The sequence below is a fragment of the Canis aureus genome, chromosome 29, assembly GCF_053574225.1.
Source record: "Canis aureus isolate CA01 chromosome 29, VMU_Caureus_v.1.0, whole genome shotgun sequence".
NCBI lineage: Eukaryota > Metazoa > Chordata > Mammalia > Carnivora > Canidae > Canis > Canis aureus.
Window position 1 is genome coordinate 26,902,292 of NC_135639.1, and position 16,376 is coordinate 26,918,667.

Below are 16,376 nucleotides of genomic sequence, written 5' to 3' on the forward strand. Positions count from 1 at the left end.
TCAAGCGACAGATTCAATGGGAATACTGCAAATTTCTGAAGCTCTTTCCTTTGCCTCACTGCCTCCTCTGGTACTCTGCCTCACAAGTTCTAGCCACCTTCCCAAACTCCAGTGTGTCTCCTCAGCCCAGTAGGACCTTCACACTCACCTGAACATTTTCCTTTTTTGGGGGGTACCTGTCCTGCACTCCCTATTATCTAGTGTCTGAAGAGGGTTATGTCTTTCATGTTCTCAATTACTCCATCTTGACTAAAAGTGGAAATCCTGAACTACTTTAAAATATTACAGTATACCTGGAGTTACTCAGCTGAATTTTTATTTTTTAATTTTTTAAAAATATTTTATTTATTTATTCATGAGAGACACAGAGAGAGAGAGACACAGGGAGCCTGTGAGAAGCAGGCTCCATGCAGGGAGCCTGATGTGGGACTCCATCCCAGGACCTGGGATCACGCCCTGAGCCAAAGGCCGATGCTCAACCGCTGAGCCACCCAGGTGTCTCTCAGCTGAATTTTTAAAATTTCACTCACTTTTCAGAGAATCTTCCCTTGCATTAACTATTCATATATATCATCCCATTGTACTTGTTCTCTTTCTTCCTTTCAGTCACTAAAGGGGAGAGTCTTGAATGGATATTGGACACAATATGTATAGTGAGCATTTTAATATTCTTTTTAAGATAATCCACTAAAAGGTGTCTCTTCCCTTAACATATTTTCCCCTTCTGTTCTTGGGCCCAGGTCCCAGCCTTGCTTTGATCATTTATTTACACAGGCTTACCCTCACATCTCTCAAAACAGCAATGAAGCTCTTGTGTAGCTGACATTTTGTCCTTTTAACTGTGTGCTTGATCACTATGTCCCTTTTAGGCCTTTCTAGATGGACAGGCTTTGCCTTATATAAGAGAAGATTAAGCAAAGGGTATCTGAAAGAAGTAAACAGTCTTCTCTGGGTACTAGTTAGCCTTGGAACTCCTGAACCTAATTGTTTCTTCTCCTCACTTTCTGAGATGCAAATCTGTTAGTTACAGTATGCAAAGAAGTACTAAAAATAGCAAGCCTTTGAACCTGGCTATTCAAAGAACACAGTGTATATCTGCTTAGATTGTTTTGGACAGTTATCTAATGAGTACCCTGCACAGTTGAGCTGCATTTGTGCAGTTGAAATTCATTGCTAAATTGAACACACCTCAAAAGGACATTTTAGAATGGATCAAACCTGATTTCTGAGAAAATGAAGCTATATAGATGGTATGTTTGCAAAGTGAAGTAATATTCTTTCCCACCTTTTCAAACTTTTGCTCATCTTTTGTGCAGGACTTGTTTTTTCAGCATCAGGGCTGAGCCTGAGCAGTCTGCCCCTCAGGTGATAGGACCTTACCGAGCCTAAGCTGGCTATGCTACAGTCACAGATCTGTCAGAGCTAATGGGCCCCCTGATGGCTGCCTTCTCAGGAGCCCTACTACCTGGTGGAAAATTTTGCATTCAGTAGTAACTGATACAGTAGTGTAAAATAGAGGAGTAGTGGACAAAATAGGAAAGATCTTGGATTCATTAATTTTCCTTATTTTAAAAGGTGTGGCACTCTTTGAACCAGGTCACTCATTCACTGGTCAGTTTTGTTTGATTTTTTTTTTAAGAATTTATTTGTTCGTTCGTTCGTTCGTTCATTCATTCATTCATTCATTCATTTAAGACACAAAGAGGCAGAGACATAGGCAGAGGAAGAAGCAGGCTCCCTGCAGGGAACCCAATCAGGACTTGATCCCAGGACCCTGAGATCACGACCTTAGCCGAAGGCAGATGCTCAACCACTGAGCCACCCAGGCGTCCCTCACTGGTCAGTTTTGTAGCTAATTCCAAACCACACTTAGCACTCTACCCTGTATGTGCTATCTGTGAGTATGTCCTTCCACGGTGGTTGATCTTGAGTCCCCATTTTGCTTGTTAGCTCCTTAAAGGCAAGACTTGGCTCTGAGGTCTTTAGAAACCTATCAGAATGCTGAGATTGATGGGTCTACTGTGATGGCCTAAGTCTATTCTTATTGTGTGACCTTGATGAGAAATTCCTTTCCTTTTTGGTTGGGCCTGAGTGTTACTAAATTAGTCCACAAGCACTTGATGTTTATTGTTTCTTAAGACTCTGTTAGGCATTGTGGAAAATCTATAATGTAACACTGGGTCTCTTCTTTCAGGGGGCTGAGAATCTAGCTGTGACAGTTTCAGTAAGGAAATCAGTAGTAGTAGCATGTTTGTTTCTCCAGGAGACGGCCTGCCACCCTGCCTGTCTACACCTACTAATGCATAAACTCTAAAGTGGTGTTTATCCCTCTGGGAAGTCTGTGGAAGACACATCTCTTCCAGAAAGTGGGGGAGGGGAGAGTTTGATACTTTATGGCAAGGCTTGGAATTTCAGGTTCTAAAAAGCAGTTATTTCTCAATAATACACTCTATGTTAATTAATTAAATTTAAATTAAAAAACAAAACAAAAAAGCGGTTATTCATGGAGTTACATTAAAATGAAAGAGGATACAGGATGCCTGTGTGGCTCAGCGGTTGAGCGTCTGCCCAGAGACCCGGAATGGGACTTCTAGCTTCCTGCATGGAGCCTGCTTCTCCCTCTGCCTATGTCTCTGCCTCTCTCATGAATAAATAAATACAATCTTAAAAAAAATAAAAGAATAATAATGTAAAGTGTTCTCTGTGTGTTAAGTAGTATGATTGGCACTTTCTATCTATTGGCTTATCTAATCTTCACAACTACTTCTCTGTGAAGAACATTATTATAATCCCCATTCTCTAGTTGAAGAACCTGAGGTTCACCCAGGCTAACCTGTTAGTAAGTCGTGGAGCTAGGATGAGTCCAGGCAGGCTGACTCTAGGGCTATATTGTTTGTTTTAATTTTAATTCTAATATATTTAACATATTGGAATTATTTTAGTTTCAGGTGTACACTATAGTGATTTAACAATTCCATATATTACTCAGTACTCATTAAGATAAGTGTCCTCTTAATCCCCTTCACTTGTTTCACCCCTTCCCCCACCGACCTCCTCTCTGGCAACCACCAGTTTGTTCTCTCTAGTTAGGAGTCTTTTTGGTTGGTTCTCTTTTTTCCTTTATTCATTTTTTGGTTGTATTTCTTAAATTACACATAAAAGTGAAATTCAGCCATGCTCCTCTATTATTTTGAAAATTAGTAGCTGTTGGCTGAAACTCGTTTTCATGGCCCAAACACAACTAGACCCAGTAGTGACCCATCAAGGTCTTTACTTGGAAAACATCTTTGCAATGCTTCTTGTTTAGCTAGTCCTGAATTTAGAAGGATAAATGTGGATTATAGAGGAAGAAGAATTGTCTTTTTGCTTCTTTACCATCAGAATTCTGCCTCCATGCAGTCTGACACCTGACCAGAGCACCACCTCAACTATGAGAGTGCCACCAAGAGGCTGTCCTTACACTTGAAATTGGAAAGTTGGGGACAGACCTTTATTGCTTCTGGGGGAAGGGGGGTTGTCCCTCATTGGGAGACACATCACCAGTTCTGGGGAAGGTCTGGTTTGGAGAATGTAGAGGAAAGATGGGTGGCTACTACATAGCTTAGGTCCTTTCAGAGAAAAATAAAGGATCAGACCTCCAGTTTCTCTTCAGTCTCTTGCCAAAATTTACAGAGCATTTCAGCCCTATAACAGATTCAGAGAAGGGAGGCAGGCAATGCCTTCAGTAGGTCACTCTCATTTTTATTTTATTTTATTATATTAATTTTTAAAAGGTTTTATTTATTCGTGAGAAACACACAGAGGCAGAGACATAGGCCAAGGGAGAAGCAGGCTCCCTTTGGGGAGCCCAATGTGGGACTTGATCCCCAGACTCCGGGATCACACCCTGAGCCAAAGGCAGGTGCTCAACCACTGAGCCATCCAGGCAACCCAGGTCATTTTCATTTTTAGAGGAAAGGGTATCTTCCTTTGAGTTTGAAGAAGTTTACTGGGTAGTAGAAGGAATAAGTTGAATTATGGTTGGTCTTCCAGGACAATGAGGAGATCTCAGTCTGCATTTACCATAAAAACTGTGTAAAAGCTTGTAGCTACTCGGCTGATCATCTCCTTTAGCAGTCCATTTCCCACTGACTGGTGTTGAAGGCCTACTCTGCTTTTAGCGCTGTTTCTTTAGAGATGGGACATTATGCCAGACAATGAACAGTTTAGATAGGTGGCATGGTTCTCTGGGCACCAGGATTGGTTGCCTCAAACATGGAACCATTGCGAGGGATGTATTTCATTTCCCAAATTCTTTCATTATTTCATACCAAATTCTTTCATTATTTCTTCATCATCAGCTCATAGAATAAGCTGTACCTGGTCAGCTCTCTCTAACCGATGAGAGAGAGAAGTGAAAGCAATATGGAGTTATGCCTGGTGATGCTCTTGTTTGTGGTTTCAGAGCTTGAATCTCTCAAGCTGTCTTTTCCTGCCTTATGGGGAAAAAAATGGAGCCAAAAAAAAAAATCATATTCTCTAACTACTGAATAAACATCTGAAATAGAACAAATGGCCAGAGTCTAGTGGGAGAGATAGATGGAGATTATCATGAAAATCCTCTAAAAAGCCTTTATCATCTTTTCTCCTTATAATTACTAAATCTGTTTCAAATCATCCAGAGATTAATTTTTCTATGGTTAGGGTTTTGGCCAGGTTAGAGCAGAAGGGCATGGAAGTGCGAATGAAGTGGTTACAGTCTCTTTCAGAGAATGGAAAATTGGCCTTGAGGTATGAGCATTCATTAAAGAAGGTATTTTGGGGCCCCTGGCTGGCTTAGTCAGTGGAGCCTGCGAGTCTTGATCTTGAGGTCATGAGTTTGAGTCCCATGTTGGACATAGAGCTTACCATTACTTACTTGTAGAATGTACTCATTGAATCCTTTTTAACACCTCACCCCAAGCCGGGAGACCACCTGATGGCTACAGCCAAAGCCGATGGAAGATTAAAGACCTTTGTATTTAAGCTTCTAAATGAGTACTAGGGCAGCCCAGGTGGCTCAGCGGTTTAGCGCCGCCTTCAGCCCAGGGTGTGATCCTGGAGACCCGGGATTGAGTCCCATGTCAGGCTCTCTGCATGGAGCCTGCTTCTCCCTCTGCCTGTGTCCCTGCCTCTCTCTCTCTCTCTCTCTCTCTCTCTCTCTCTCTGTTTCTCATGAATAAATAAATAAAATCGTTTTAAAAATAAAATTAAATAAATGAGCACTAAATTAAAATACAACCCAGACGTGCCTGGGTGGTGCAGTCAGTTGAGCATCTGACTCTTGGTTTCAACTCAGGTCATATTTTAGGTCATAAGAGTGAGCCCAGCATGGGCTCCACGCTTAGTGTGGAATCTGCTTGAGAGTCTTTCCTTCTCCCTCTGCCCCTCATACTTGTTGTTCTCTCTCTCTAATAAAAATTCAAACAAAATAAAATATCAACCCAAATTAGATTTTTCTTATAATAAGTTCGGAGTGGTCTGTACAGTGTTGGTGGTGGTTGACACCAAACTCCAAGAGGGCTGAGCAGGGTCTTTGGCTGCTATTGGTGGATATGGACAAGCCCTGGAGTCCTGAAGGACCTGGTAGTAATGAAAACTTAAACATCAAACCAGGCTTTTACCAGATTACTTTCCCAGCTCTCCAGAGATCATGTTTCCCACTTATTAGGAGTGAGTTTGAGTTCCTTGAATGTTTGTTCTCTGAAAAATTAAGTTTAGCCTGTAAATTAAGGAATGTGCCCCAGGTTAAACTAGCTTTCTAATATAGGAAGAGCACTGGATTAGGAGTCAGAAGACTCTGTTGTCTAATCCCAGCTTTGGGTTTTTGGGCAATTTTCAATCTTTCTGGACATCTGTTTCTTCATCTGTGAAATGAGGTCCATGGATTAGGTAGGTGATTTAAAAGGTTCCTTCCAGAACTATTATTTCTGTGTGTTGGGTTTGTTTTTTTTTTAATTTCTATGGTTCTGTCCCCATGGTAACACTTTGGCAAAAAGAGGTATGGTTGCCTTCCCTGTCACTCTCCTTATATATCAGTGAGAGCTCCAGACTTTCCTGGACACCATTTAACCACCTCATTCATCTTATTCGAATGCATCAATTATTTCCTATCTCCATTTCTTTTTTTGTTTCTTTTTTTTTAATATTTTATTTATTTATTCATGAGAGACACAGAGAGAGAGAGAGAGAGGCAGAGACACAGGCAGAGGGAGAAGCAGGCTCCATGCAGGGAGCCTGATGTGGGACTCAATCTCAGGACTCCAGGATCACACTCTGGGTCAAAGGCAGGCACTAAACCGCTGTGCCACCCAGGGATCCCCTCTTTTTTTGTTTCAATCTCAATAGCCTTCATTCATTGGCACCTTCTGTTGGCTAGATATTATGATTTATACTTTTATATTTATTTTCTATCTAATCTTCATAATATTATTTTTAAAAATGGTGTGATGATGACTATTTTACCAATAAAGCTTAGGTCAAGGTCATATAAGTATTAAATGATGATGTCAAGATATGAACCCAGGTTTCTCTAACTCTAGCCTCTTTCTGTTACATCCCACTGCAATCTTTTTTTTTTTTCAACATTTTATTTGTTTGACAGAGAGAGTAAGTGCACACACACACAAGCAGGGAGGCAGGGAGGGGGCAGAGGGAGAGGGAGAAGTGGGCTCCCCACTGAGGAGCCCGATGTGGGGCTTGATCCCAGTACCCTGTGATCATGAGCTGCTGAGCCAAAGTCAGACACAACCAACTGAGCCACCCAGGTGCCCCATCCCACTGTAATCTTGATAGGTTCTGTGTTTTTTTTTTTTTCTTTTTTTTTATTCATGATAGTCACACAGAGAGAAAGAGAGGCAGAGACATAGGCAGAGGGAGAAGCAGGCTCCATGCACCGGGAGCCCGACGTGGGATTCGATCCCGGGTCTCCAGGATCGTGCCCTGGGCCAAGGGCAGGCGCCAAACCGCTGCGCCACCCAGGGATCCCAGGTTCTGTGTTTATTGCCTATCCTATAAGAAGTCTCAGTAAGTTTCTCTGTTGTCATCTTGTGATTTCATCCTCATTTGGCAGCCTACCTTCTAGGGAAAGCCATACATATTGCCCCGGCTGGAAGTGGGATGGTATCAGCCTTACATATTCTCTCCAAATAAGCTATACTGTAGATGTCAGTTCATATTGAGAAGGTAATGAATACAGGTTTGCTCTCAGGTCACATCCTATTACTTAGTTGTCCGCTAATTCTCATTCTGGGAATTTAGTCCATCAGAGATTTGAGACTAAGCAATTTTTCAGGCACAAGGCATAGACCTCTGACATCAAGATAGGGTAGCCCATGCCAAGAACTTTTCCATTGGTGGGATTTTCCTTTGCTGCTATCTTTAGGCTAGAAGTTACTTCCTATTTCAAAGGCTCTGCAAATAAACAAACAAATAAATAAACAAACAAATACTAGAAGTTACTTCCTAAATAATTCCAAAGGTTCTGCTAATAAACAAACAAACATAGGCTACTGAACAGTCTTTGGGGAATGCTTATCCTGTGTGCTTGGGGAAAGATGTGTAAGTGTATCTGAAACCTTATCAGCAATTTTTTTTTTTTTTTTTTTTTTTCTTTTTCTTATCAGCAATTTTGAACTAACTTTTTTTTTTTTTAATTAATTTTGTGCACTGGGATCTCTCTCCCTCCTGATCCTGAAGTTTCACAACCTGTATTTTGCAAAACTGGCCTTTCTGGCATCTCTGCTCAATTTTTTTTTTAACCTGTGTCCTCTTGCACTACACCAAGATTGTTAAGCAGTGGGTACTGGACATTCTATGACTTCTGGCTAGTGCATTGCCAGTTACACTTGGAATAGGGGGTCATTATGGAAGCCTGCTTTCATATCGAATAGAGAAATTAGGTTTCCACTTTACCAGAATCTGAACGAAGATGTGTAAGGCCTTATCTCCTAGCTTATTATTAGAACTGTCTGGGGATAAGAGCTACCAAATGTCTATTGTCCCCAGAAAGAATTTTTTTTTAAGATTTTCTTTATTTATTCATGAGAGATAAAGAGAGGCAGAGACACAAGCAGAGGGAGAAGCAGGCTCCCTGCGGAGAGCCTGAAGAATTTTTCATTGTAAAATTAGTAACCATTTATTGACTATTCCTTATGTGCCAGATATTGGACAGTCAGTTCATACCATCTTTATATCAGCTTTATGAGGTTATAGTACAGGTACTGTTATCCCCATTTTACAGATAAGAAAACTGAGGCTCAAAGAGATTAATGTGAAGAAGTTTTTATAGCTCACTAGTGGTTGATCTGGGACCAAAATTCATGTCTCTCTGACCTTAAAGCCTCTATCAGGCCTTCTCCTCCAGAGACCTCAAGGGAGGGGTTTTAGGTCCCTACCCTACTCCCCAGTTTGTCCTTCCCTTACCTGAGGCAAAGTGTTTCAAGGCAAAGAAGATGGTATATGATCTTTGAAACTGAGGCCACTGATTTAAGTGGTCTTGCATTTAAATCCAGAAGATGTACCTTTGTGGTGAAGAATTGTTTATGCACATAGGCTCTTTGGGTTAGTTTGAAATAATTAAGTACTTCCTGAGCTATGAAGACAGTTCCTCTTGAGTCCTAGGAGCTGTCCAGGTAGCTGTGTAGCCATTGGGATGATAATGTCTTTATCAGTTGTATGTTACTTTCAGGAATCAAAATGTTTATTTAGGAGGGTGGATTTTTAGGAGGGTGAATTCAAATTCCATTTTACAGAGAGAGACAGGCTGAAGCTCAAAGAGGTTAGATAAATTGAGATCCATAATAAGAGTGGAATTCCCAGTTAAGTTCTCTATTAGGTCTTTTGCCAGGACGCAGGCTTCTTTCTGTCTACTGAGGGCAATGTGTAGGGGTTAAGGACTTTTATTTATTTATTTTTTTAATATTTTATTTAGTTATTTATTCATGAGAGACAGAGATTGAGAGAGAGAAAGAGAGGCAGAGACACAGGCAGAGGGAGAAGCAAGTTCCATGCAGGGAGCCCAATGTGGGACTCAATCCCGGGACTTTAGGATCACGCCCTGGGCCGAAGGCAGGCACCTAACTGCTGAGCCACCCAAGGATCCCCATCGTAGATATTTTTCTGCTTTTGGAGCTGCCTTGAGCTGAGGTGATGGGATGGTTCTAGGAAGTCAACAAGCCCAACAACCTGATGACAGAGGTGGGCTTGCATTTGGGAGATAGAGTGTTACCTAATGGACTGGGGAGGAAACTTTGGATAGATCAGAAAGCCAGAGATTGAGGTTGCAAGTTGTGGTACAAGCACTCTGGGAGATTGCCTTTTGCTTGAGTACTGCCCTTTGCCATGTCCCAGGCCAGTGTGGAATGTGAAGCCCAAATGGAATATGTTCCTAAAGTCTGAAGCTACAGAAACCAAGTCCTAGAATAGGAGAGTAGCCCTATTGCTTCAGAGTCCCAAGTGGGCTGGGGCCCAGATCTGAATTTAGAATATCTTATTCTCCTGGGAATTTAAGAGAGGTGAAATAGGGTGAGAGATGGAAGAGGTTGAGTGAACTGAAGGGCAGCATACCCCTGTGTAAAAAAGGAAGAAAAGAAGTAAGATCTGGATAAGAGGAGAGCTGAGATCATGCACTAAGTCCAGCCAGGCGTCTGGTTTCCTTTCACGGAGCTGATAGTTCAAGGTTTCACCTCCCTTAACAAAACTGACATAAATTCTGGCAAAAGCCAAATTTGTTGGGTAAAAAAATCCCTGTTCTGAGTAAGATCTTAGATGTTCCACTTGGCCATGGCAGGAGGAGAAAGCCCAAGTGATCTGGGCAGCATGACCTGAGGCCTGACTCTCAGGATGTAACATCTGCACCTTCTTCTCAGAATTGGCTTTAGCTTGGTATTTGTCTTACCTGATACCCCTTTGGGAAGGCTGAGCCCAGGATGCTGAATTGTAGGTATTGCTGAAGCTGCCCAGAGTTCAGGGTTAGAGAAAACATGTTGCTCTGTTCTGTCTGGTTCCTAGGGGCCAGTTCCATCTTGGAGAAATTTTCCTTTTTTCAGGGTTTGAGCCATTCACTTCTGAGCTAATACCTTGGCTTATAGATATTTCAGTGGCAAGCACAGCCCACATGCATGAGAGGGCTGGATTATTTTGTGGGTGACTACCATTGCTGAGTACTGGGCCTCCTGCTGACAGAGCTGACAAATGGAATTAGCAGCAAAGGAGCCAGTCAATAATAGGGTCTGTGGGACATAGCTAGGCAGAGTGTCCTTGAGGAGCTGAATGTCTAGAGGAAAGGAAACTGAGCCTGGAACCTAGGCCAGACCTATGCCCTCACTGTCCCTTCCCCCCAAACTTGAGGACACATCCTTCCCTGTGTTCTCTATCAGTACTCTCCCCTCAGAAATTCTTGGCAGGCAGAAGTGTTTGCTACCAAATGAAGTGTGTCCTGGCAGAAGACTGAATTGGTGAGCACAGCCCAGAGATACTCTTTGCCCCTCAGGAGGCCATCTTCAGTCCCTTTGACCAGTCCTGACTCTAGTTTATTCTCTTCAGCCTTACCTTCTGTTAGAGTTAGCCTCATTCCTTCCTCCCAAGTTCCTTACTGAGCTGGAAGCTCTCCATGACATCATAGACTTCCCTCCCTAGTCACTTCAAGTTACAAAATAGTTAGTACCCAGATTACCACAGTGACCAGTCATTCCATCTCCTGGTCTCTCCTTTCTGCCTATCTCAGTTCTATCTTGATGTAGTGCCTTTCCCTCTAGTTGACCTTGCCTTTAATTCATGGTCTGAACAGAAGTCACAGCAGAACTTCCTTTTGGAACCACAGAGATCCAAGGTTCCTGGAGTCAGTGGAGGTCTGAATCCCCCCACCCCCATGGAAAGTTAGAGAAAGGGGAGAGACCCCTCAACAGAACAAAAGATGGCAGTTAGCTCTAGCTTTGTCAAGAAAGTGTCCCCTATATCAGAAGGCTGGGAGGCCCAAAAGTTCGAGCCAGGCAATGGGTACGAAGACTGAGTTGGCATGGAGAGATGAAAACAAGTGGCAGATGGTGCTGAGGAACATCCCGGGACTGAAGAAATGTGGTTCCCAGAAAGGGAAAAAGGAGACATTGGCAAAGTCTTACTCAGCAACTGCGACAACCTGGCCAAAGAAAGCTGCAGGATATGGCTGAGAACACATTTATGGTATCAGGATGCTGCTAAGCTCAGACACTCACTGTTCTGTCAGCTCTTCTTGTGCTCTTTTACCATACCCAGAGTAAACAGTCTTGGTGGCCAGGCAGGATGGGTCAGGAAAAGCCAGGAATAGAAGAGATTAGAAAATGGTCCCAAAACCTGAGGAATTACTCTCTGGGGCCAGACTTTTTTCTGGATGATAAGTTGTGAGTGAGAATGACCTCTGGAGGTGTTGCCCCAGATTGAATCCAACCCACTAAGGCAGCAGGAGGGGTGTGGGGACCAAGTGACCTAGAGTTTGGCCTAAGCCCTGCCTGGCTCTTGACCTTCCCCAGGTGCTGGAGGTAGTACGAGCCAACTATGACACACTCACACTGAAGCTGCAGGATGGCCTGGACCAGTATGAGCGCTATTCTGAGCAGCACAAGGAAGCTGCCTTCTTCAAAGAGCTGGTGAGTCTGCCCTGCCTCCTTCTCTGCCTATGTCTCTTGAGGGCCCTTTCCCAGCCAGAGGGTGATATTTGTGCAGGTGGGCATCTAGGGAACAACCACAGTTTGCCAAAGGCTGATGAAATAAGACTTGAGGGGTCTGCTGGGATTGGGCATGCAACTTCTCTTCTAAGACCAGGACCAGGCAGTGAGGGAAGATATTCCCCAGGGTACTGGTGCTAGGCGAAGAAGGGTGAGAAGCCTGAGGCAGCATTGCCCATCTCTCTTCTGCAGCCATGGAGACAGCCCTTGAACAGCTCCAGCTGGGCCTGGGGTTTGACATGTGTTCCCAGTGGCAGCTCTGCCTCATTATTCCTTATCCTGTCCTCCAAGCAACTAATGAGAGTCATTGATTCTTCTCCCCCTTATGCAATCACTTCTTCCTAAATTCCTAGCTGACTCCTGGTCTGACTGCCCTCCCAATCTAGTTCTCCAGTCTTCACTCCCTGCACCCCCCCCCCCTTTCCAATCACTCAGCTTCCTTGCAGCCCCCACCCATGGCCACCTGGAGCCAGTGAGCATTTGCTCTTCCTCCTACTCCATCTTCTAGTCAGCACCACCACAGAACTGGGCTCTCCCCTTAGATGGTCTGTCTCCTGCCCTGTACTCTGAGCTGCTCTCAGGAAAAGCTAGGCCTGCCTGGTTATACATGAACATTGTGGCTGGAGGCTGAGACCAGGACACACCGTACCTCCTTCCCATAGCTCAGCCATCCCACTGCTGGGACAGAACACACCTCAGCCCAGCTTTTACTTCCCCATGCCAAGTTTGTGATGAAGGTGCTGGATTGTAGGTTATTTGTCTTGTACTAAACACAGCCCAACTCTCACGCTGATGTGAGATTTCTGAGATTTTGGACTTCCTCAGGGTGAGGAAGATCTGCTCTGGAAGTGAGTGATTTGGCAACATGGGGAAGCCATTAATATAAAGAGCAGAGTCGAGCATCTTTATGGGGTGCGTGGCAAGTCTTTAAGTTGACGTGGGGGTTTTACTAGGGGTACAGACTTCACAAAGAGAGAAGGTCATTGGAGATAAAAAGGTTGTGGAGGAGAGGGTTAGGGGAGCTCTGTCTCTGGCCTATTGACACTAGCCTCACCTGACTCAGTTCTCCTTATATATGTACCTCTGACACAAGGGAGTAAAGAGGGTCTGGTCTGGCTTGAAGCTAATGATCTTGAGTTGCCTGCTGGTTGCCATGCTGCCCTTTCTTCTGCCTCATGCCTGATGACTTCATTACATTTCCCAAAGCTAAACATATTGGAGGAAAGCTCCCTGGTCTTTGGGGTCCAGAGTAGATACACATACTTTTCTCCTTTTTCCTCCACTTTGTCTCTCACAAAGCATTCACTTCTATTTCCTATGAACAGTGTTCCTTCCAGAGTGTGATGGATTCCTCCTAGAATCCACTCAGAGTAGGGGGTTTGACTCCTAATTCACAGGTCCTTTCCCCCCTGACAGAGGCAACACTTCCTGCAAGGGTCTCAGTCTGTGGGAAGAAAGCTTGTGAGGGGAGCAGTGGGGACACAGCAGGGATATGCTCAAATCTTTCCTCTAAAGAAGCGGGGCTTCTTTGTGGTATGGGAAGAGTGCTGGACTGGAAGTTAAACCTGGATCCTACTCCCAAGCTTGGGATTCACAAGCTATATGACCTGCTTCTGGTCATTGGCCTCCTTGGATCATACTCCTGCCATCTATGCCAGACAGGGGCTGCATCTCTAGGTGTCCTTTCCAACACAGAAAAGTAGATAAATACAAAGAAAGAGTGAGAAGATGAGAAATGCATTCTCTGGCCTCGTTTTCTTCTCCTCTCAGACCACTGACCAGACCACCCCCCCTCTGCATGGCCAAGGCAGAAACAAAGGCATGAGTTCACCCTCCTTCTGTGTCTGCGCTTACTTCTACCTCTTCGGGTACCCAGATGCTCTTCAACCTCCACTAAAGTTCCTGTCTCTCAGCCCCTCTTTTTTTCTTCCACTTATCATAGAACTGTTTGTTCATTTGCCTGCCCGAATGATAGCTGTTAAGTGTTCATCTCCTAAGAGAGAAACATGTTAACACTGCGTCTTGGCCTTGTCCCTCAGGCACTGCCCTCTGTTGTGTGTAACCAGCTCTCTCCTATTTTTTTCTTTGCCTATGCCCTCTTTCCTTACCCAACCTTTTCCCAGGTTCGATCCATTAGCACCAACGTCCGGAGAAACCTGGCCTTCCACACACTCAGCCAGGAGGTCCTGCTCAAGGAGTTCTCTACTATCTCCTGAGGCCACGCATATCTGAGCAGCTGCCAACTGCCCTTACTCATGAGGCTCCCAGGCTGGAGGGGGACTGAGGGAAGAAGGGCTGTCCCCAAGGCTGGAGAATAACACAGATACCGAGTTCTCTCGGTGGAGGCTGCTTTCAGCGGAGCTTGGACTGTGGGGGCTAGAAGGGGCAGACCGGGGATAATCTTACTTGGGGAGGGTTTGGGTGGGCACAGGAAGAAGCCTTCAAGAATGTGGGGACTGCCGGTGTGGGCTTCCTCAATATCCCCTCACATTTCTGATTGATACAAGTTGTGGCTGCTGACTAATTTTCAGGGGCTGTTAGGCAAGTCTTAGGATGATGCCAATATCCTGAGGGTCAGTGGTTCTCCGAGGCTTCTGAAAACAGACTCTCTGATGTAGATGGAGCCAGTTCTGCTTTCTTTGGCCTGGGGCTGAGCTAGGCTTGAAATCTTTGTCCCCTGCCCCTGCAGGTGCTCTGTCCAGTCATTAGGACCTTTAGCTCAGCTCAAGGTAAGGTAGGAACAGAGGACCTTTTTTCTACTTTCTAAATCTGGGAGACTGGAGATTAGAATCAGCCCAATGCCCTGCTATCTGGCCACCAATTTCTGGATTTCATTCTTGGCACCAGGAGTACCTGTTAGATTCCCCGGCCTTCCAACTCCACTGATTGCTCAGCACTATAGGGTCACAACCTTAGCTTTTCATTTTCAGTCTGGTTTAAACTGTCTTTAGGGTGTGTGTGTGTGTGTGTGTGTGTGTGTGTGAAATAAACATTGACAGGTTTTCCGGAGCCCTCAGGTGCCTACTTTGCTGGTTCCCTTTCCCGCAGCCTCCCTACCTTCCTAGTCACCTTCTCCTCTGGGAGCCTCTCCTGCCTCTGCTGAGCTCCCCTCCACTGCTCCGCCCCCTCACCCGGCTGTTGTTTACATCCAGCCTGCCTAAGAATTTCCTCTGGGGAGGAATCTGTTCCTGCTGTGGTCTGGTGCCTGGGAAGGGAGAGAACCTGCTGGGATCAGGGTGCCCTCCATCTAAAAGGGGCCAGGTGAGCATCACACAGAGGCCATTCTGTCTACCCACATTCTGGCTGGAGCCACAGGCAAGTCTCCTTGCCTTTTGGAAATTGGCCCGTGGTTCCTCCTCTGGACAGCCTCTATGGGACTACTATAGGCTTTCCCTACCCCACAGCTGCCTTTAGAGTAGCTGCAGCTCTGAGATTTCCCCCCTTCTAAAGCACTTTGTAAAGCCCTCAGGTTAGCAGGGAACAAGCAGCATAGGAAGACTCGGAGTAAGTGCAGGAAACTGGCAATGAGAGCAGTTCTGGGACCTCCCTGGCTGCTATTCCACTTAGCTTCAAATCTCTTTAGTATTCTTGCCTTCCTGGGAACCAGAGTTGTGGCTCCAACATTGAACAAATACACACTGTTTCCAGAGAATCCACCAGCATGCTGCCGTGTATAGATGCAGATTCCTAAGAGATCAGGGGCTGGGTCATCTGATCACTAGATAGGGTAGCTCAGCCTGGGGCCTATAGTGTTCTCCACAGTGATAAGCCCTAGAGGAGTTGGAGCTGGAAGATGGTGGCAAGTTGAAGTTATTAAAAATTGATTTGTATGGGACAGTCTTTTTAGTGTTTTTTGTTCATTTGTTTTTCTTCATCTCTGTTATTCAGAACTCATTTCTCAAAGACAGAGTTAAAGTAATCTCCAGGTACTGGTCCCATCTGCCTAGGGCACCCTTGCCTGTCTCCCTCTCCTCCTAAGTCTCCTGGCCCTAGTGGAAGCCAGTTAGCTTCAAAGAGGTGTAGCTTCCCTTGCCTTTGCTACTTATAGATTCCTTTCCTATGAAATGAACAAGGGCATGAAGCAGTAGCAAGACTCCTTGCCCTCCATTGTAAAAGCACATCTTTTGGCCCATTTACCTATATGTTTTAAGAACTCCAGATGGGAGTCCCATCATCATCTAGAATTCAACCCCCAAAGGAGGTGCCCATGCTCTGTCCATGCCCCCAAGGTCGTGCCAGTTTGTGGAGAAACTTCCAGAGCCGGGGGGAGAGCTGGGGCATTGCTCCCAAAGATAATCCTTGTACTTGCTTGTCCCCCTCCTATGCCTGAATTCCTATCACAATTCCTGCTGAGTTAATTGAATCAAGTGTTTGGGAATTAAATCCAATTGAAGACATTAAATGTGCTGGGGTCACTTTAGCTGAAGGTTTCAGTCTTAGCAGGTTACTCCTCCAGAGGAGCCATTGGGCAGGCAGGAAGACCACATAGGATACTGCCACCATACTACTCAGGCCCTCCAAACACTCTCTCCTTCCTTGGGTTGGGGGCTCTTTTGCTAGCAGTCCAGTAAAGAGTCTGGGGAAGGTTATACAAGTGGCTCAGTCACTCAGAAGCCATTCTTAGGAGAGCAGGTGGCAGCCCAGCTCTGTGATAGT

At 44.9% G+C, this 16,376-nt stretch overlaps 1 protein-coding gene across 7 annotated transcripts in view; it reads left to right on the forward strand.

Moving 5' to 3' along the window:
- ARMH3 (armadillo like helical domain containing 3) overlaps positions 1-15,555 on the forward strand; it is a 181,024-nt gene extending 165,469 nt beyond the window's left edge. For all 7 annotated transcript variants that reach the window (XM_077877890.1, XM_077877886.1, XM_077877892.1 and 4 more), the window contains 2 exons: positions 11,526-11,642; positions 13,844-15,555. In XM_077877890.1, coding sequence (XP_077734016.1) covers positions 11,526-11,642; positions 13,844-13,936 — 210 coding nt within the window. In that variant the 3' untranslated portion in view covers positions 13,937-15,555. The remainder of the gene's footprint in view (positions 1-11,525; positions 11,643-13,843) is intronic.
- Positions 15,556-16,376: the final 821 nt, after the last annotated feature.